Raw genomic sequence first — 22,130 nt, forward strand, 5'->3', positions numbered from 1 at the left:
AATCAAACACATTCCAGAGGCACAACCTCTAGTTGTCACAACACTTTTTTCACATTTTTCTTTGGGGGGTGGTTATCCAGAGAAGATAGGCTGTTAGTCTTGATTTTGTCAAAGTTGTGCCTCTGCCCTATTACAGTGAATAAAAATATATAAAAATAGTATTCAGTCATGTTAAAAATCATAAATGGTATAATCTCCTGTTTCTGCTTTAAAATACAAACTTTAGTGACTTTTAGCAGCATTTAACAGCAAATGCTTCTCCACCCTCATTGAGAAGACTACCATGTACACTGTAAAAAAAGAAAAAGTCGTAAAAATACAGTACAATATACTGCAATAATTAGAAGGAATTTTCCCTATTTGGTTTTTACAGATGTTTTTCCTTATTTTTGAATTACACTTTGCATTATGGGAACAAGAAGCTCAGTTATTATTGGCGTGAAATCCAGGGGGGCAGGGTTTCATATTTTATTGAAGCAGCCCTGGGCGCCGCCATTGGCTAGCGGACCCCCACCTGCTGTTAGCATTCCATTGACTCCCATTCATTTTGGCGTCACTTTGACAGCGAATAACTTTACATCTGAGGCGTTTAAAGACTCCATTTGTCCGTCACTAAAAGTCACTAATTAATTATTTCTAAAGAAACACGAAAATGTATAAAAGGCTCCATTACCTTGTATCTTACGTTATGGTCCCGTAGAAGCAGTTTTTGTAAAGATAGGCTAACGATTGCATCATAACCTGCGACTCTCTGTCGCACAGTAGAGAAATTACCGTATGGACAGGAGGAGAAGCTCGCAGGCAATCTTTTACTGCAAGATTCAGTGGGTGATTCAGATTTCTCTTGGCACAGCGATTAGAAGACTTACAATTGTCATACAGGTTGCTCACGTGACATCTACGTCATCAAACTCAGTTTGAGTGTGCGCAGTACACTCGACCCCCAGGAAGTGCGTGCTTCTAATTGACTTCACTTGTCTTCGTTGAATCCAATGGGGTCGCTGTGTCCATTTCTTTTACTGTCTATGGTGAAAACAGTAATTTCTTGTCATTTCCAGTCTTCCTGTGATAAAATCCTGAACGAGGGTCAAAGGTTCAGATGAAATGATGCTTCCAAGACTCATGTATGAACAACTTCGAGAATCCATGGACAGCTTTTTTCAAATCTCAACATGGAACTTGGACTGAACAAATAAAAAAAGAAAGTAGTTTCCTCAAACTGGCATATGGCTAGAGATACCAAAAGCACACAAACACTTGGAACCCTGCTCTTAATTCAGATTGTATAGTTCTCCTGGTTACAGATCGAAATGTCTGCATGAGTGCATGAATCTCTGTTCCATATTTTCAAATGCTGTACAAGAAAGTAATTTTGCAGAACCATGTCAATTTTAGATGGCAGATAATTTAGCATGAATTAGAGGTTAGTAATCTAAATGGTGACTCAAAATACTATATGAAAATTCTCAAGATTTTAGTCAATTTTTGGAATACTAATGAAGATCATTTTATTGAAATCTTACAAATATACCTTATTGGAACTTGCATAGGTAGTTGTATAGGCACTCAATGGAGGGACAGAAAGCTCAGAGATTTAATCAAAAATACTCTTCATTTGTGTTCGAAAGATGACTATGAGGGAGAGTAACTGATGACAGAATTCAAATTTTTGGGTGAACTGTCCTGTGTTCTCCAATAGGAAAATGGTGTCAACACTGAAACATTTCACTTGATTACTTGATTATCTATAGCAATTGTTATTACTGACAGCCTTGTCTTTGTATTATTCTTTCCCCATGTATTTGAAAATGTTTTGAATCTTGACTGTTTCAGAGTTAGGTTTATCTTAGTGACCACTATTTGGTACAACGCCAATATTGTACAAGTTGTTTCTGTTCCTGTTTTCTTTTTTCTGTCTGTTGCTGTTTAAAACTAAAAAGTGTTCCACAATACTGCTTTACAGTCTTCACCTGTTTAAGTGAAACAAAAGCCACTGAATGCACTTTTAAGAATATTTACACGAGGTAAAAATAAACCATGTTAAATTTGTATATATTGTGCTGGATTTATTTTCTACTAAAGATAGGCCTGTGCTATAATTTTTTTGAAATTTCTGCATAACAGATTGTCTGTTTATGGAACAGAAGATAATGTAAATCTACAGAACTTTCTTTTTTAAAGTTGAAGGAAATGTCCATAAATTTAACAAAAAAAATGTCTTGGTAATTTTCTGCCAGTACGTCATCCGGATTTTTTACAGTGTAAAGCACAACCTGCTTAGGAAATATGTTTTTAGAAAGGATTTGGACATGATTGTCACAGTCACTGAGGTTCTTGTTTGTGGTAAAAGCCCAGTGCATGAAGCAACTCACACTTAGACTTTTTCATTAGTTTTACACTATATACAGTATATATACAGTACTATACAGTATTTTACTAATACAGTAATTTTACTGTAATTTATATTACACTATTTATTTTACAAAACCTTTGAATATTTTACATGAATGTCATTTAATTTATTCCAAATAAGTGACTAGAGTCCATGTAGAACAGTATATTTTTTATTCACTGCCACTTTCAAATACTGTACATCCATTACTTACATATTTATTGTGCTTTATTCTGCGACATTACCAAAAAAATAAAAATAAATAAAATAGAGAACTGAAATCATAACAACAAATCAAATTAGAGATCACAACAATATGGCAACAAAAATAAATAAGGCAACAAATAGCATCCTAGTTGGTCTTGGCTGGCCTCCATAAACCACTGACGGCTGATCTGAAAAACAAAAATGGGGAAATGTGTGAAAAATGGTCATGAGTTTATCTCATCTAAATGTATTCATGGACAGATTAGGTAACAACTTGTGCAACAACAGTTATTTCCAGTATAGTACTGTTTAGACAGTATAGCTTTCTTGCACATCCTTGTCAGGGAACTCCATTAATTGCCTGAATGTACAGTACATTTATGGTAAACACTGAGTAACTTTATGGCCCTGCAAACTTAAACCTTTTTTTATCTTTTGGCAGTGTCTTAAAGTATCTTTTTAGTTGTGACAACTCTTGGTCCAAGTAATATCAGTGTGTATCAGCTACTGTAACAACATTTGTATTCTGTGTAAATATTAGAGCAAAATAGACTTTTGAGTCAATCTAGAAGTACTCTTGAAGAATACAAGACTATAACCAAAATTAACTAAAGCAACATAATTGGCTGGCAACAAATTCTCAGAAATATTTCCAAATACTTCCAAATTAGTCAATCCAATTAAATCATATGGAAACTGGAGTAAAACAGCTTCATATTTAATGAAGCATGCAAAATGCTTGAACCAGAAGCAACGAGACCCGTTTAACAGAATTCAGAATTTGGTTGTGCATAACCCCTACTGAATCAAGATCAGAACTGAATTAAGAACTTGTGAATCAAATGGAATCCTGAAATCTGTATCAACCCCAGCCCAACATCTGAGTTATTATTAAAAAAATATATATAAGTTGTTTTAAAAACCCAAAAGTGCCATGATTCTAGGTGGCCTTAAAAAGTGTTTTGGATGTAGTTAGCTCCTGCTGACACACAAGCAAAAGGAGGAAAAGAGGAAACATCACTGAATATGTGAGAGATATAGCACAGTGGTTTTCAGACTTTTTGGCTTAAGTACCCTTTTTTATGATTTTTTTCAAGCCAGGTACCCCTTGACCAGACAAATTTTGCTTTGAAAAACAGTGAAAGGATAGGGAGGCCAGACGCTGGAGAAACAGTGTAGCAGGCAGCAGGTGCCAATCTGAGTCCTGAATAATAATATCAGTGAGACAGTTACTATATCCGATTCCCCCCGAGCAGGTTTATTTCTTATAAACATTTCTGTATGTATAACTTTACACAACTATTTAAATCTCTGAAGTATTAGCTATACCAGTTAAAGGTGAATCAGTGTTTTTCAGTTAAATAAAAGTTCACTCTGATCATTAGAAAAAAAAAACAAAGTTTCAGTGTGTTTTCACTAACAGTTCAGTTTTCATATGTCTTTATGTCTAGTATGCCCATTTGTGTCAATTTTTCAATGATCCTTTTAATGGGATACATGGGCCTCTCCTTCTCTTAGGATTTTTGATATTCTTGGTGGCAGGGAAGCTACAGCTGTTATCAGACTATTTTCAAGGCAAAGTCTGTTTCTTTGTTTCATTTTTATCTGGGTCACTGCTGAAAATGAGGTTTCACAGAGGTAGAGTCAAATGGGAGAAGGTGTTTAAAGCCCTCTTCCCCTTGGTCAGTGTGCTCTCTCCTCACACACACATCAAAGGTAGTCTGCAACCCACGGTCTGTCGACAAATCCAGTAGTTCCTCCCTCAGGTGAACAGGTAGCGGGCCACTGTTGCTTCAGGAAAGTGTAAATGGGTTTCTAACCCAATCCAGCTGCTCAGACTTCTCTCTTACATGAGGGAAGTATGATTTGAAACTATCACGTTACTAAGTGTCCATCCAGAAAGGTTTTTACAGTGTCTCTCTCCATATCCTCACTTACAACGAAGCTATTAAACTGAGGAAAACTAAAGGTAAAATCTCTTCCACAATTCCGCTTTCTTGAGAAAACCACCAACTCGGTAATGAAGTTTCAAAATCGTAGTGTTCCTGTCTTGCAGACTGAGATTCAACTCGTTCAGTTTAGTCAAAATATCTGATAGATACGCTCGTTTGGCAATCCAATTGTTGTCCTTAAACGAAGTGGGGAAAGGGGACGCATTGTCTGACAAAGGGCAACACACCTCGTTTCGCAGCTCGAAGTCGAACAGTCTATTCAGAAAGCCAGCGGACTTCGGTGTGTAAAAGTAGCTCGGTGTGTTCAGATCCCATGCCGTCACGTAATCTCCGAAACGGACGTGCATTCAGAGGTCGGGACTTTATGAAGGTTATTGCCCTGACATTGTCGTTCAAAACGGAATTAAGCTCTGGGCTCATCTTCTTTTATGCCAGGTCTTCTCTGTGTATATCACAGTGTGTCCACAGGATGTCAGGATTCTTCTGCCTCATGTGCGCGAGAGGCCTTTGATAAGCCGTCATTGATGCTGCTGCGTCAGTGCACACACTGGATTCACAGCTGAATTCATGTTCTGAGAAAAACGAACTAACAATGTTGGAAAAAATCCTGAAAATATCCCTTTTTCATGTTCTCTTGGCATGATGTAAATTCATGGAAGTTTCTTCTGAAAAACTCCAGTGAGTTCTCGACCCGACCTGATGTGGTTTTGTCCGAAGATGCCGTTGAAGATGAGGTGGCTTCATTGCGCTATTAGCTAACAGCTCATTGCATAAAATGCATAGTACTGAGGGAGGGTTATGTGAAGTAGATGTAAATCCCATCCCTATGTATTCATCACAAAACTGGCGGTATTCTTGAGGCTCTGGTTTGTTTGTTTTTTAGTATGTTCTTCTTCTGTCAGAGGAGCATGTTCTCTTTTTAGAAGCCACCTGTCCATTTGATCACAAACCGTGTCTTATGGAAACATTATTTTAAGTACAGACACCGCTCCTGATGATGCCAGGGTCTTGACATTTTAACCCGTCAGATTTGGTACCTTTTTCTCATGCTTAACAACAATATTAAATGTATTTGCATTACTGCATTAGGGTTAGTACACTTTAATAAAACTTTATCTAATAGGTAGAAAAAAATAATTTATTGGTGGTTTCCTGTAGGTGTATCCCTAGTTACAACCGCGAATATAACACATAATTACTGTATTTGCATTACTGTAAGGTTTAGTGTTGTGGTAAGTTGTAGACGTTAATAAAACATACGGATCCGGTTCTCAATAAACAACTAATAAATTGAAATGCATTTTAAATGTATGACTTCTATCTGGGTGAAATAAGGGATTGGATGTCACTAAATTTTTTACATTTAAATGACAAAAAAAATGAAATTATAATTTTTGGGAAGCCGGATATCTCAGGTCTAAACAGGGCTATAGGCCCATTACTCCCTAATTACAGCCCATCTGTAAAAAATCTTGGAGTCATTATTGATAGTTCTTTTAAGTTAGAGAAACAAATTAGTTCAGTAGTTAAGACAAGCTTTTTTCAGCTTAGACTGTTGGGGAAAGTGAAGCTGTACCTGCCGCAAAGTCAACTAGAAAAAGTTGTACATGCCCTCATTACAAATCGCTTGGACTACTGTAACTCTTTATACTATGGCTTAGATCAGTCGTCTATTCACCGATTACAATTAGTACAAAATGCAGGCGCTCGTCTGTTGACAACAGTCAAAAACGGTTTGATCATATTACTCCGGTACTGTCGTCCCTCCACTGGTTGCCTGTTGCTTTCAGAATCCAGTTTAAGATTTTATTATTTGTTTTTAAATCTTTAAATGGATTAGCACCGTCTTATTTAGCGGATTTGCTGACTATGCACACCCCAGTCAGAGCACTTAGGTCAAATGACCAGCGACTTCTAGACTGTCCTAGATCTAGACTGAGAACCAGAGGAGACAGAGCATTTTCTGTTGCAGGACCTAAGCTATGGAATGCTCTTCCCCTTAATATTAAGGAAGCTAGCTCTATTGAGTCATTTAAATCGCTTTTAAAGACTAATCTTTTTGAAAAATCTTTTAATACAATACGAGCTGTGACGTTGTGATGTTTGATTGTAAAAATGTCTACATGTGTTTTTAACTACTATTATTATTATTGGGACATGTTGCCTATGTAATTTCTCTTTTTGATTAATTAGTATGTTTTTATGTTTGGTATGAATTTCTGTACAGCACTTTGTGGCAGTAATGACTGCTTGGAAATGAGCTTTATAAATAAATTTGACCTTGACCTTGAAATGCTTTTACCGTGTAATCACACCTTGTTCCCATTAAACTCACATCATGTTTTATTAAAAATTCTTATTTTAATCAACCTTTTTAAAGAAAAATTGAAAAATGTTTCATTAAAAGATACAGAATCAATCACACAAAAAAACCCCTGAACACTAAAATCAAGCAACGAGGCATTCCAGTTATTCACAGTGAAGTGTCATTTAAGCAACATCTAGACTAGTCACGTTCAGCTACTGTAAGTAGCACATATTCAAAAATAAAATAAAACAAACCAATAAACCATATCATTCATGGGCATGAACACAGAAACTAGCCTCATTATGAAGCCTCTTATTAAATGGATGTCAACTTGTCTATCATCTCTTAAGGCTGGAATATACTACACATTTTTTTGTCCTGATTTTCCACCAATTTACAGACTGGAGAATTTGATGCTAGCTGCCTAAGATCAGAGCCAGTCTGTAGATTTGAGTCAACTGAATTCATAGAAAATCTGTTCAAATTTTAAAAGTCGTGTAGTCTATTCCAGCCTTAAGTCATCTTTTTCTTTTGGACAGATGCGACAGGTTTCTGTTGACTCCTTCTTTCATCTTTCAGCACAAACTATAGTTAGGTCTAGGTTTTGTCATCTTAAAGCTGTGAAAATAAGTTATTAACCATAATATAAAAATTTTACTTAAAGTGACAGCCATCAGTTAATATTTAAAGTCTGTCTATTAAGTATTTATTTAGATGTTCAATGTGGAAGAGCTTAAAGGGAGCACACTGAGCTTAATTGGAGCAGCAACTATTTTTAATAAATTTCATGTCATATTTATTAAAATGATAAGATTTTGCTAAATAAATAATCTAGGTCATGTATTAAGTTCATATATATTTCAAAGGGGTCATATGATGCTATTTTAAAGATCTTTATTTTGTGTAAAAGAATATGTCGACATGCTTCCATACTTCATTCAGATGCAGTCTCTTTTATCAGATATTGAAAATGACGTTTTAAACAAAATTATGAACAGAAACATAAAGTAATAAATGAAAATATACAATTTAAATATAAAATTATCAAATATAGTATATATACACTGCCATGACTAGCACCAGATCCGCTTTGGCTGAGGTTGGTCATATTTTAGTATCGCATTTCTAGAACATTGTCTCTTAAAACACAGACTTGGGAGCAAACAGTCACCTCAGGGTAGCGTAAGTACACAATCCAGCAAAACAGCTGAGACCGACATAGCAAATTTACCATTGTTAAAATGACGTAAGAGTGCGCCACTTGCCGGTGAATGTAGAAAATGCTCCCAATCAGATGACCTACGTACACACTTGACAAGAGTCACCTCATCACGTGATGAGATAATGTTGCCATGTCCTTTTAGTTTAAGCACATTATTCTTGTTTTTTTTTTTTTTTTTTTAGTAGCTTATAAATATAGAGAATCATGTGTTGCAATTTTAGGCATTGTTTTTTATCATTATTTATTAATTTATAATTCTATAATTCTTTTATTATTATTTATTATTAGTCTTTTATTAGGGCTTACTTGGCCCAGGTAGTAAGCCCTAATAAAAAACTATTATTGGTCGGCTATACATTATTGAATAAAATATAACCGACCAATAATCACATTTGTCGGTATCCCCACCTGCTGTTCGAGCTGCTTTCTGTTTCAATTTTCTTTACTCATAGTTGTTTGTGATTAATGGCTAGCCAGTAGGCCAATTCTAGTCTGTTTGCGAAACAATTTAATCTGTTTGTAAAATGGTCTAAAATGATAGAATCAGACCAGCGAAATCACGCAAACATCGGCAGCACAAAACTGAGATCACCTATTATTGTACTTAAGGAAACTCGCTCATTTTAGGCTTATTTTATAATAATTTTTTAGGGAGCTTTTAGCGAGATCTGGCAACATTGTTTTGCGCGTACTACCAACGGACCTTCTCTCTCAAGGAGGGGGACGTTTCGGATCGCTTTAGTAATGGCGGAAACATGTGGCCAAATCCTCCTCGGGTCTGGATTAACAATCCTTTCCCACCCTCTTATGTACATCAAGGTTTTAGTTCAGGTAACATAAGGATTTACACATTACTCGCAACAATGCCAGCCGCTGCAGGTGGACGCCTGCTCACGCGCTGCTGTCGAGTAGCTTCGGTAGCTTGTGGATAAACGTTAGCCAGGTCGTTTATTAACAGTGACCTGGTTAATACATTTTACAATGTGTCCTTCTGAGCATCGCTGTGTGCAGTACATTGTTTTACAGGGATAAAGATGTCCATGTTCATAGTTAGCTGTGCTAGCAGGGTTGTTGGCCGCTGTCTTAACTGATGTGAGTTATAATGCTCTGAAAGGTCAGGCTGGTAACGTTAGGTCTGTCAGGAATACTTTTTCTAAAAAAAAATGAAATATACCAACACGTTGTGCTTTGTTAATGCGTTATATGTACTCCGAAAACAGTGCGATTGACATATATCATTTAATGTTGTGGTTATGAATGTCTGTTTTTCCGGTGTTCTGACGATTTGTGCTAACTTATCCTGTCAGATTTTGCTACCTCCCATTAAAACAGATGGTAGCATAATTAGATGGAGAAAAGTGCTAAGTTACCTTTATGATTTTGCTTCCGTCATGATATTAATAAGGTGTGAGGCTTTATTAACATGTACACTTACCCTTACAGTGGGATAAATACAGCGTTGGTAGCATAATCTGATAGGGAGCATTATTTGTCAGAACATATGGTATAGATAAAGGTTATTGCAGGTTATGGGATACAAACACACACGTGTGTGTATGTGTGAGGCAGTGTGCTCTGCATTTACAGTTTTATAACAAATTGTGTATTAGGCAAGCACAGATTCACCCCATTTGATTTGTGTAGAAGTGAAAGTAAATTGATTCAGGTTAACTACTGTAAGCTAAATGTGGTTTATACTCAAGATGTAACATTACATAGTTTACCTCTGATGTATTACCACACATTTTCAGTTATAATATAAAGGACTGTCTTTCTGTCATGTCAGATATTGTGTAATATAACATAATACAAGTGGGTTTTTTCCCCCAGGCACAATAAAATGTATTGTGTATCAATTTGTCACAATCACATCTGTATTTATTGGTGCACTAACTTATTTTCATCTGTAAAAATAGGTTGGACATGAACCTCTTCCTCCTACTCTAGGCAGAAATATGTTTGGTCGACAAGTGTACCAGCTTCCAGGTCTCTTTGCATACGGTAAGATCATGAAGTGATGATCTGAATCTGGTTGCTTCATTTTTGTGCATGCTGCTCTCATGTTGACATTTGTTTCATTTAGCCAAACACATCATCAAGATCGATGGCAAATCAGGCCTGTTTAAGGGCCTCGCCCCAAGGCTTTGTGCTGGGACCATTGGCACCATTGTTCACAGTAAAGTCTTGCAGGTATAGTAAGCACACCTGGTCCTTTAGAGGTTTGCTTTTTTGAGACTGTTTTTATAATAAATGTGTATGTTTCTGAGTGAGAAACTAAGGATAACAAACTGCCAGACTAACATATGATGACATGCACCAGTCACTTTGGTCCAGCAGCATTGGTCTGATCACTACCTCATTCAGCATAGAACTGATGTCATTCTACTACCTCATCAGTCAGTTTAAATAAAAAGAACTGCTCTTGAGCCCGTTGTCACTTTAATCAGACTGAATAAGCTTTTTGTTTGCTCTACAGTGTTTTTATCTGCACTGTTTGTTCACTTCACTGGTTTGCACTCTATCTGCCATGTTACTTGCGGTGCTTTATTTTAACCTTGTTTATTTTTTAATCATGACCTTATTTGTATAGTTGTATTTTATATTTGATATAGATTTTTAGGCTCTACTGTTAGTGTTATCTTTATGCGCCATGGGTCTGAGAGTAATGCAATTTCAATTCTCTGTATGTATGTACTGTACATGTTGAAGAATTGACAATAACTTGACTACCAGACTTTAATAACAAAATGAGTTCTGAAAGTCCTCTATAACCATTTTCAAAATCAGTAAAGTGCATGATTACATGTAAAGTTTTCCAGCCTTTAGTTTCTTTAGCCATGAGACTTGTGTTAGGGTGTTGCTGGCTGTATGTTGTGATGTTCAGACTGTTGCAATGCAACTTTTGTGTTTATTTAGGTGGGCACAGTTAAGCAGGGTTTATTTATACTTTGTTTTAAATGTCTCTTAACTTTTGCTATAACCCACAGAAATGCCAGGATAAAAAAATTGAGGTAGGAACTTGTTTTTGGAGTTATTATTTTAGTGCTTTAATCCATTTATTTTTCCATTATTTTTTTTTTTTTACTTTAGCTGGCATTGCTGCAGTTAGTTGCTGCACATTTGTGTGTGATGTAATATGATAGCACGTATCTCATCTCTTCACCTTTTCAGATATTGGGAAGCAGTCAGAAAGCAGAGGATGGTTCTCTGGAACATGTAGTAAATGAGGTGAGAGATTTAAAGCAGAATTTTGGACTAGTAGCTTTCATGCCACTTTGTATGGCTGGGTGATTTGGCCAAAAAAATTATCTTGATAAGATATTTCATATCAGTTTATATCGATAGTTAATTATCACAATACATTTCTAATCTTTATTTCTTTCAAGTTTAAAGACAGACTTTTGCTCCCAAGTGAAAATTGTAGAAACCAGTTTAATTGTGGTTTTAAACTACTCTTTATGCTCAGAACATGTAAAAAAGACCTTTGTTTTTTAATTGTTTACACTTTTCCAATGATTTTTCCTTATTTCCTATTAACAAAATATGTTAATATAAAAATCTATTTCTTAGTCTCTGCATTAATATTGTTGCCTGACTTTGATGACGTATCTTCAGCACAGTTTGCATTGCAGACTATATATACTTTCATGTTTGCACCAGTTATTGTTTTCTGAGATGTGAAAATGTTTTGTGCGTTTTTAATGCCCCCCCCCCCTTTTTTCTCAGACCTTTAAAGAGATGATTGCACGCTCATGTGCTACAATTGTCACACACCCTTTTCATGGTAAATACAGTTAATACAATAAATAACAGATTTTGTTATTTGAATCTCACGTTTCTCTTAGTCTGTGAATGTCACCTGTTGTCTTTTTTTCCAATCGCAGTGATCACTCTCAGATGCATGGTCCAGTTTATTGGTAGAGAAGCCAAATACAGGTCAGTTGTTATCTTTACAGGGACAGTTCTCTTTTCTGTCTCACACATTTAATCATTTACTTTGTTCTTTCCAGTGGTGTCTTTGACTCCATACTTACCATCTACAGAGAAGATGGAATCCTGGGGTTTTTTGCGTAAGTGCAAAATGACACTTTCAAATTAAGTAATCTATGGATTGCCTCAGCATGCATTTTTTTTTTTTTTAAGTTGTACTGCTTTTAATGTATGGCTCCATTTTAAAAATGCATGAATGTGAAAAAATTTGTCAAGCTTATTAATCTACTTGTCATTTTAATTTATAAATAAATATAAAAAAAGCACAACATTGAGTAGGCTTGACATGAAAGATGTTCATGAGTGCTGTCAGGTTGTGAGTTTTTAACTTAAGGATTTATGTGTTTGCCAACCCACAGTGGCCTCATTCCTCGTCTTCTGGGTGACGTTCTTTCCCTGTGGATCTGCAACATGCTTGCTCACTTCATAAACACTTACGCTATAGACGACTCGGTATGTAAACAAACACACACAAACTTGTGTACAAACAACAAAACGTCTTGACCCTAGATTTGTACAAAATAAAATTTTATGTATGCGAGATACTTGTAATCTTTCGGTATTTACTGATTCATCGTTGCATACTGTACATTGCATACTTGGGTACAACAATTGTACACAAGTATCAATCATAATTGCATGTTATTTGGGGAGTTGATAATTCTGTTGTGCCTGTTTCAGACGAGTCATACAGGAGAGATCAAAAACTGCTCTCAAGCTGTTACCGGGGTAAGGTTTTTATTTATTTATTTATTTTTATTTTTTACAGAAATATTAAATGACGAATAATGTCTCAAGCACCACCACCAGCTCATAATTTCTGTTTAAATTAACGAATATGCATTTATACATTTTCATTAAAACATGGTTGCCACATTTCAGTTCCAATTATTAATCTTCTATAATAAAAAAGCTTTATTGACTGATGTTTCTAGCTCTTATTCTTTCAAATGATATTACAAATAAATGTATATACTTAATCTTAAAAAGCCGTGTTGTTTTCTGAGGAGAAGCTGATGAGATTGGGACTTTTCAGATGGTTCCTCCTACACCTTTAAATTGTATTTAAAAATACTACTAATATTATTGTAAGAATAAAAAAGAAAAGTGTAAAATGTTTGTTTGTGTGTCTGGCAAGTAAAATAAAAAAGTATCAGCTGATGGCAATCCTGTTGCCAGTGTGTCAATAGAGGGTTGTTTTGTTTGACTAGGTTGTGCTATTGCTCTCATTCTAACATATTTTACCTTTTCTCTCTTTTTGACTTTTACTTAGTTTTTTGCAAGTATGCTGACGTATCCATTTGTATTGGTGTCCAACCTGATGGCAGTAAATAACTGTGGGTAAGGGATGTTGTAAATCTCTATTGGAAGCATTTGTGAATGGCATTAAAGGAGATTTTACTGTACATGAATAGTGAGTCAGAGAACTTCATGAGAAGCTTGTAATCTTGTTTAACCCCTTTTTAAATTTCTAATTTATTCACGTATTATCCTTTGCCAAAAATGACATCACCTGTATGTCCTTACAATATTTAAGACTAATGGAGGGATTGTTGAAAACAGATAATACATTGTAAGTAATGTTTCTCCTGATCTGACCCAGGCTGGCTGGAGGTCTGCCACCTTATGCTGCCATTTATCCCAACTGGCTCCACTGCTGGGGTCACCTGAGCCGAGAGGTGAGCAGTTTTTCTTGATAGGAGTTACTGGGAATGGAGATTTGTGTATTGTTAACTTTTCTTGAATGTGTCGGTTCTTCCACTGATGACCTTGTGATGTTCATTGGAATCTGAATAGGCTAATTGAATTAAAGGCCTAATAGAATTAAAGCAGCGCACCATTGTAATAATGAGTTTACCTACATGGCTGCTTAAAACAACCTGAAGTCATTTATTCTAGTCAACTGGATCCATTTTTTCTCTTATTTTTTGTTGCTTAAGATAAAGATGTTTCTCTTGTCATCCAAAAGAGTTGATCTGTTAAACTGGAAGAGTGACAGAACATCTTGAGCAACAGAAGAAGTTTTGTTGACCACAGTACCTGCTAATGTTTTTCTTCTGTGACTTATTAAATAAGACACTTCATTATTAAGAATGACTGCTTTAGGAATGTTACCATTTTTAAGAAACTGTCAGAAAATAGAATTATGTTTTTCTCTTCTTGTGTGTCTCAGGGCAACATGAGCAGAGGCAACAGTCTGTTCTTCAGGAAGTTGCCTGTGGGGAAGATGTACGCCATTGAGCAGAAGAGATTTTTTTGAATGGGAAGCTACCGGTATAGTCAAATTATAATAATATAATTGAGCTGGCCCACAAAGTTGGACTCCTAATTCTTCGTATGCACTTGTTTAAGATGACAAACTTTTTTTTTTTTTGATAATCAGTCCGCATCAGCCTCCAGGATTATTGCAGTTAATTGTATCAGTACATTGTTTTCACTACATTACGATGCGATTTGAAATCGTGAAACACGAAGAGCTTTATTTTAATACCCAGGGATTTGTATACATCACCAAGTAAAACAGACCACAGTATAATTTCAGTGGAGCAGTCGAGGGCGCTCTAGACCCTCTGTGCCTGAGTCCAGTACAGGCCTGTACATCAGTTTTAGTTTTATTGTGCTTGACCATATTGCTTGTCAGTAAAACAGTAATTCTACACCTGCTGTTGTTTCTACTGGTTCATGCACTGACTGACTGACAAACAAGAAATTCTGTTCCCGTTAATAGTACACTGCGTTTTGTGTGTGTGTCCATGTGAGAGGAAGAACTGTGTGTGTTGTGGAGGGTGATTTCCAGCCACATCCATCTGAGCTCTAGTCCAGTCAAAATCACTCAAGATTTTTATTTCTAATGCCATTCTATTTGACCCAAATAAATGTGGGAATGCGTTTTTTCTTTGTGTCTTTTAGTCATCTATCATCTGCACAACACAGACAGGTGCTCAACATACAGAAACATTTTAGAAACTAGCTGTAACGTTGTTTATCTTAAGTTCTATTGTCATTGTCCAAAACTGCAAATACTGTCTATATTATTTACATAATGCTTAGTGCAAGAAAGTATGAAATTTTTTTTTTTATTAAATCGAGATTTATTAACTGCTATGTTTTTTGAGATTTCAACTTGGAGGGTCTGACAGTTATCATTTAATGATATAAAATGTTTCAAAAAGATACAATTATGTATTAAATTAAATTAAATTTATTGTATAATTTATATTAAATTGATTATTACATTTACATTTTACATTTATTAATTTAGCAGATGCTTTTATCCAAATTATTAAATTATTAGTATCAACCAAAGCTAAGCTAGAGTAGTAAAGCTGAATGTTTAAGTGTCTTGTCTACAGTTGTTTAATGTTAAATTATAATGTAATGCATGTACATCACTTATATTTAATGCAGTTAATATTAACCCATTAAGCAATTAAATGTATTAATAAGGTACAATATACTTTTTATGGTATAATATACAATACAGTCAGGGTGTTTTAGTTTTTTCGGTCAATGTAGCCGATAAAGTGCTCAGTTTGTCATGTGATCTCAATATATGGTGAAAAATATTGATATGCTTGGAGTCTTCATTTTATGTGAGTAGACACATATATATATATATATATATATATTTTTTTATAATAATGACCATAAAGTAGTGTTGGGGTCAGTGCCAGCTCAGCCACCCCATGACACACCCTGACTCCTTACTCCACCCCCTTACATTTTAGAAGCAGTAATGGGAAGATTGGATCAGTTCACTGAATTTCTGTGTGCAGAATGTACAAATCTTTCTTGAAGTCATTTGAGCAGAGTTTGCATACACTGTTAAGTGTATCAAACTTAATCATTGTGAATTCTTTCTGACATCTCCTTATGCCTGGAGCTGATTTCCAACTGAAGAATACATTTAAAAAAAAAAAGGAGAATTCTACCCTCATCAATTTATTGTAAATTTATATTTAAATTAGGCATATTTCTCAGTGCTCAGGATATATACATATGGATCCAAGAATCCTTACTCTGGTCATACAACTTAATACATACAGTATCCCAAAATGATATTTCCGTTTTTACATCAGAATTAGTCACTATCCTTTTAGCCCTTGAATGGGTAGAGGAAGGTCAGTCATTGAATATGGTAATATACATAGATTTATACTCTACATAGTCTACATCACAACCAAATATTGTTTGTAAAATACTTCTGAAGTTGCTGAAAGTGTGACTCTTGTCAATCTACACTCCTGACCAATCGGTGGCGGTGATGCAGCACGAGCAGGTTTACCAACCGCACAAAATTTACAAGAAGAAGAAGAAAAAGAGCAGCGTCAACACTTCAAGATGTCGTCGCTGAATGACAAATCAGTTTGGGATGAAGTGGAGGTCTGTTTTATATGTTTATGGGAAGGTTCTTTACTATTTGTCAAAACTGGTAATTATTGTACATATGCGTAGAGATGTGTATTAGGATTAGGATTATGTTTCAGCACCGGCTTTGGGTCTAATGGCTTTCTGATGGAAGAGCACAGCATGACACAGTGAAAATCACACTGCTTCATTCAGTCTTTATAAGTGTGTTCATTCACCCATACGATCATTCATGTTAGATAATGACAGACAACTCCTAATCTTAACTCGGTCTAAAATTTCTAAACGATCTCAATGCATCTTTAGGACAGCTAGCCTCATCTGATAACGGCTTGCTAGGATAACGTTAGCAGTGTGAGCTAATGGTGATCAGTGCACTGAAGTCTCCTATTCAGTTTAAACAGGCGATGTTGTTTTGAGTTTTGCTACTCATTATAAAAAGTGTATCTTACATTTTATGAGTTTAAAAGCTGGAGGACTTTAAAGCAGGACGTATATTCAGACATGACTCTGTTATATGTTATAGGATGGCATCGGCGAAGAAGTCCTTAAGATGTCCACTGAGGAGATCGTTCAGAGGACTCGTCTTCTGGACAGTGAGATCAAGGTAAACTTCATACTGTGATTCAGGTTTAGTGTGCTGATGATTGGTTTCAGTGTCGTCTTGCAGTTCTGCGCCTCTTTATGATGAATATGATTTCAGATCATGAAGAGCGAGGTTCTGCGTGTCACTCATGAGCTGCAAGCCATGAAAGACAAGATCAAGGAAAACACCGAGAAAATCAAAGTGAACAAGACTCTGCCCTACCTCGTCTCTAACGTCATAGAGGTAATATATGTCCCCTTTATTTTAGACATCTTATTTGGTGTGTCAGAACGGGACATAAGGACACTTTTTGGTCCGTGCATGGGATTTTAAATTTTGTATGTGTTTGAATGGAAGCTGCTAGATGTAGATCCTAATGACCAAGAGGAGGATGGAGCCAATATTGATCTGGACTCGCAGAGGAAGGGCAAGTGTGCCGTCATCAAAACCTCCACGCGGCAGGTGAGTCTGCTATGTTAGTTGAACAGCTTCAGCTTTGTTTTTATATGGCCATACATTTCCATTATGCTTTTCTTTCCGTCATCACAAACATTTGCCTGTGTGTGTGTGTTTTAATACTGATTTGTGTTTTGAATGGGTTTCAGTCCGTTTATCTTGGGGGTCAGCAGTATGGGGAAAAAAATCATATCAAGATTCTCAGAAAAATCACGATTCATGATTTTATCACATTTCTTTGTCATGTTGGTTTAGTTTGCAAGTTGTCTGAGCAGTACAGCCGATACAATTTCTCTATTTTAAAAACAAAGCCTTACAAATAAAAAAGAATTGTAGATATTTAGACCAAAGAGGGCAAAGATAAAAATGTTTGTCATTATTTTATCTTAATAATAAGAACAAAGATTCACATTACACATACACCTAATATACGAATAAACAAACAGTGCCTTATTTTCAGGTACATATAGATGTATTTAGCAGTAGCGTTCAAGAAATTGAATGAACAAGTAAAAAAATATAAAACCATTTGTTTCACTGTATATATTATACATTGATTCTTATTAAAGCAACTGTATTAAAGTTCTTCAGTCAAGAGCAGTTAGGGATTTTTCTCTTTGTTTTATTTTCTTAACATTAAAGGGATAGTTCACCCAAACATGAAAATTATTTGATCATTTGCTCACTCTCAAGTTGTTTTTAACCTGAATGTGTTTCTTTCTTCTTTTGAACATAAAAGTGATTTTTAAAAATGTGGGTAACCAAATAGTTGCTGGTCCCCACTGACTTCCGTAGTATTTTTTAAAATTTATTTCCTGCTATCAAAGTCAGTAGGGATCAGCAGCTGTTGGTTACACAATCTTCAAACTTATTTTGTGTGTACAAGAGAGAAATTGATACAGTTTTGGGACAACACGAGAGTGAGGAAATAATGAAAGTATTTAAGTTTTTGGGTGAACTGTCCCGTTATGAAATGCAGTAGCATGTTTCGTACTATTAGTCTGCTGTCACTAAGAACTGCATACATCTAATACACAGGCAAACATCCATTTTTCTCTCAGTCTCAACTATTTACATTCACTTTAGACCCAACCAGCTGTGTTTATAAGTAAACCTTGTGTGTTTTTGATGCGACAGATAACTTAGTCAGAAACCAGGCACTGTGTTACAGGTGTGTGTGTGTGCATGTGCTTCAGGCAAACAAGTTAAATGGCTTTAAAGCACATGCAAATAATATACTTTCTCAATGGTTTTATAGTGTATGACATAGTACTATAATTGCAGACCTATTTCCTGCCTGTGATTGGTTTGGTGGATGCTGAGAAACTGAAACCTGGTGATCTTGTGGTAAGTGAGAATTAATTTCTCCTGACAGACTACTTCAGGATATTCACAACCTTAAATAGTGTTGTTTAAAAAGTATTTTCCCTAGAAACATGCTAAATTTGCTTCTGCACCTTTTCACAGGGTGTGAATAAAGACTCTTATCTGATTTTGGAGACTCTACCCACTGAGTATGACTCTAGAGTCAAGGCCATGGAAGTGGATGAGAGGCCTACAGAGCAGTACAGTGACATTGGTGGCCTTGACAAACAGATTCAAGAGGTAATGAAGGAGATCAATGACAGTATTGTAGACAAAACATTAGTTGATTTATTTTTTAACTAACTGCTTCTCTTTTTGCAGCTGGTGGAAGCAATTGTTCTGCCCATGAACCACAAAGAGAAGTTTGAGAATCTGGGGATCCAGCCACCGAAGGGAGTTCTGATGTACGGACCACCAGGCACAGGGAAGACCCTGCTGGCCAGAGCCTGTGCAGCCCAAACAAAGGTGCAGAGTCTCTGAGCAAAAGAGAACCATTAGCGCTAGGGCGGGGAAAAAATCACAGTCTGAAGTTTTATTTTTCCTGATAAAATTATGATTTCTGTTGCTTACTGTTCTAATATTTCACAGAAAATGTAATGTTTAAGAAAAACAAATATTTTACAGTACAATTACCAGTAACTGTATTACTATCCCTCCCTTCATTTTCAAATGTTAAAAAATCTAACATTTATTTTGATGCAAAACTGCAGGGACCATTAAAGCATCTCATTTGTTTACAACAGCCCATTTATAAGCACTTCTAACTACAAGTATTGTTTGGTGAATGTTGCATTCCCAAATGCAGGACAAAAGCGACCCAAACTCAGAGCAGTGTCTCGAAGACACTGAAAACTTGATCATGAGCTGCTTGAGTGAAATAGTGCTTCACTCTATAAAAAAACATCACGTTAATTTTAATTTATTTATGTCCTTTGCGATTTGCAGTTATTTACCCTATGACACTTCCTATCAGTGTATTTAGAGAGTGCTTGACTTGAACAGCTAAATTGAAGTCTGCTTTTGCGCTGGTGCTGTTTGTTACATTTCAGACATTAGTTCTAGTAAAAATGCAATGTTTTTGGAAGTGGCAATAATAATGGAAAAGTAATTGTTCTTAATAAAATCTATAATAATTTGTTTAAAAATTACCCTGATAAAATGGTGTTCCAAGGTATAAATATATGGTCATCAACTAAAACAATACCAGTTTTTTTACCTAAAAAAAGTTTACATAGGCACTTTTAACAAGGACCTATATGGCAATTTAAATTAAGCTGTCGATCTGCAGCAAATACATTTTTGTTACATAATGTGATCAGGAAATAAATTAAAATTAAGTATATTCCCAAAAACTGGTATCTGTTAAAATAATAATAATAATTAAAAGTACCTTTGGGAAATTTTCAGGGGACACATGTGCTCCAGTAATGATCAAACTCTAAAAATAGCTCCTATTATGGTGAGCAGTTAAATTGGTCTTTGATTTATAGTGTGCCCTTTTGGGGGGTACAAATAACGGAAATTTGTCCCGAGCAGAAATTAAGATTGAAACCCCTGCACTACAGTTTTTGTGTTGATGCATCAAACTTTACCTTAAGTTATTCTTTTACTGTCTTTTCTCAGGCAACATTTTTGAAGTTGGCTGGCCCTCAGCTGGTGCAGATGTTTATTGGTGATGGTGCCAAACTGGTACGGGATGCATTTGCTCTCGCCAAGGAGAAAGCTCCCTCCATCATCTTCATTGATGAGCTGGACGCTATCGGCACCAAGCGCTTTGACAGTGAGAAGGCCGGAGACAGAGAGGTGCAGAGGACCATGCTGGAGCTGCTCAATCAGTTAGACGGCTTCCAGCCCAACATGCAAGTGAAGGTAAACACTTGAACCCATATGCAACTCTATCATAATCATGGACCTGTCAGCCTCAAGTTAAATTTTTTTTTTGTGTGACCCCCAAGGTGATTGCTGCCACTAACAGGGTGGATATCCTCGACCCAGCTCTGCTGCGTTCAGGGCGTCTGGATCGTAAGATTGAGTTCCCCATGCCCAACGAGGAGGCTCGGGCTCGCATTATGCAGATCCACTCACGCAAAATGAACGTCTGGTATGGAACATTTGTTCTTTTGTGTCTTAATTGGTCTTGGCTGTTGTTATTAGTAAATATATTTTACTGTTAGGTTGGGCATTTGCTTTTAAATGGTCATTTTGTGTTTTTGCACATACACTGATGAGACCGTTGCAGTGGTAGAGCACACAGTTATTGTAGACAAGACATGAAGTAAAGGACACAAAACAAGAGCTTTCAGAGCTTATATAATGATTTATTGCGGTTTTATTCGATTGCATTGCAGTCATTTTTCTGTTCTATCTGTAAAACTGAAGTGCAACTGCTATGCAAATTTGATTTATAATTCTCTTACACAAACTACTCTTGTTACTCATGTTCTTCCCCATAATTTATTTCATGACTGTATCTTCCACTTCTTTGTGTGCTGTAGTCCTGATGTAAACTATGAAGAATTGGCGCGCTGTACCGATGACTTCAATGGAGCTCAGTGTAAAGCAGTTTGTGTTGAAGCTGTAAGTATGCAGTATGCAGACTTTATTTATTTATTTATGTAAGGATTTTCAAATAAACACTTCATCAAAACAATCAGACAAACAAACAAAATATCTGACAATACCTGACAAAAAGAGATTTTTGTTTGAAAAACAGAATCTGAGTCAAAAAGACACCATTTAATGCACCACTTAAATACTTGTTTTTTTCTTTTGGGAGTAGTCATTGCTCCTGTTTGTTGTTATTGCACGTTACCTATATGTGTCTCGTTCGCTTTTGTGTTAGGGTATGATTGCTCTGCGCCGTGGGGCCACTGAACTTAACCATGAGGACTACATGGAGGGCATTCTGGAGGTCCAGGCGAAGAAGAAAGCCAATCTGCAGTACTATGCTTAGCCCAGTGAAGGAGTGTGTGTGTGTGTGTGTGTGTGTGTGAGAGAGAGAGAAATAGTGTGAAAGTAGTCCAACAGCAGGATCAGGTAAACCTGTTCTACTGGGATCCAGAACTGTTCTGAGTAATTACCTGCTTCTGAGGGAGACAGATCAGCTGAAATCAGACTGGACCGCCTCCCAGTGATGACTTGTGGAATATTTCTCAATTAACCTCTGTTTGTCTTTCAGTTCATTAAAACACAAACCTTTTTTCCAGTATTTGTGCGTTTTCTATGAAGGTGTCAAGTGTTGTTTCTATAGATCTCCATTGTTTTTCCTGTTTTATTAATGATGG

General features: G+C 36.1%; 2 protein-coding genes across 2 annotated transcripts; both read left to right on the top strand.

Moving 5' to 3' along the window:
- The first annotated feature begins 8,752 nt into the window (after positions 1-8,752).
- On the top strand, positions 8,753-14,966 carry LOC132106860 (mitochondrial carrier homolog 2-like). The gene is made up of 13 exons (XM_059512923.1): positions 8,753-8,912; positions 9,998-10,082; positions 10,165-10,271; positions 11,069-11,092; positions 11,253-11,309; positions 11,808-11,865; positions 11,966-12,017; positions 12,092-12,151; positions 12,431-12,524; positions 12,753-12,800; positions 13,345-13,412; positions 13,675-13,750; positions 14,245-14,966. Exons 1-13 carry the CDS (start codon positions 8,826-8,828, stop codon positions 14,329-14,331), a joined length of 903 nt encoding a protein of 300 aa, XP_059368906.1. The 5' UTR covers positions 8,753-8,825; the 3' UTR covers positions 14,332-14,966.
- Positions 14,967-16,325: 1,359 nt separating this feature from the next.
- On the top strand, positions 16,326-22,054 carry LOC132106866 (26S proteasome regulatory subunit 6A-B). The gene is made up of 11 exons (XM_059512935.1): positions 16,326-16,454; positions 16,966-17,046; positions 17,143-17,268; positions 17,383-17,487; positions 18,766-18,828; positions 18,949-19,086; positions 19,168-19,311; positions 20,470-20,715; positions 20,802-20,947; positions 21,342-21,423; positions 21,689-22,054. Exons 1-11 carry the CDS (start codon positions 16,413-16,415, stop codon positions 21,797-21,799), a joined length of 1,284 nt encoding a protein of 427 aa, XP_059368918.1. The 5' UTR covers positions 16,326-16,412; the 3' UTR covers positions 21,800-22,054.
- The last annotated feature ends 76 nt before the right edge of the window (positions 22,055-22,130 follow it).

This window comes from Carassius carassius, chromosome 2 (genome assembly GCF_963082965.1).
Source record: "Carassius carassius chromosome 2, fCarCar2.1, whole genome shotgun sequence".
Lineage (NCBI taxonomy): Eukaryota > Metazoa > Chordata > Actinopteri > Cypriniformes > Cyprinidae > Carassius > Carassius carassius.

Excerpts from the sequence above, each read along its gene's own strand:
- LOC132106860 (XM_059512923.1), top strand. The coding sequence starts at position 8,826 with ATGGCGGAAACATGTGGCCAAATCCTCCTCGGGTCTGGATTAACAATC. Across the intron at positions 8,913-9,997 it reads ACATCAAGGTTTTAGTTCAG|GTTGGACATGAACCTCTTCC; the intron begins GTAACATAAGGA and ends CTGTAAAAATAG. Across the intron at positions 10,083-10,164 it reads TCCAGGTCTCTTTGCATACG|CCAAACACATCATCAAGATC; the intron begins GTAAGATCATGA and ends TGTTTCATTTAG.
- LOC132106866 (XM_059512935.1), top strand. The coding sequence starts at position 16,413 with ATGTCGTCGCTGAATGACAAATCAGTTTGGGATGAAGTGGAG. Across the intron at positions 17,047-17,142 it reads TTCTGGACAGTGAGATCAAG|ATCATGAAGAGCGAGGTTCT; the intron begins GTAAACTTCATA and ends ATATGATTTCAG. Across the intron at positions 20,716-20,801 it reads AGCCCAACATGCAAGTGAAG|GTGATTGCTGCCACTAACAG; the intron begins GTAAACACTTGA and ends GTGACCCCCAAG.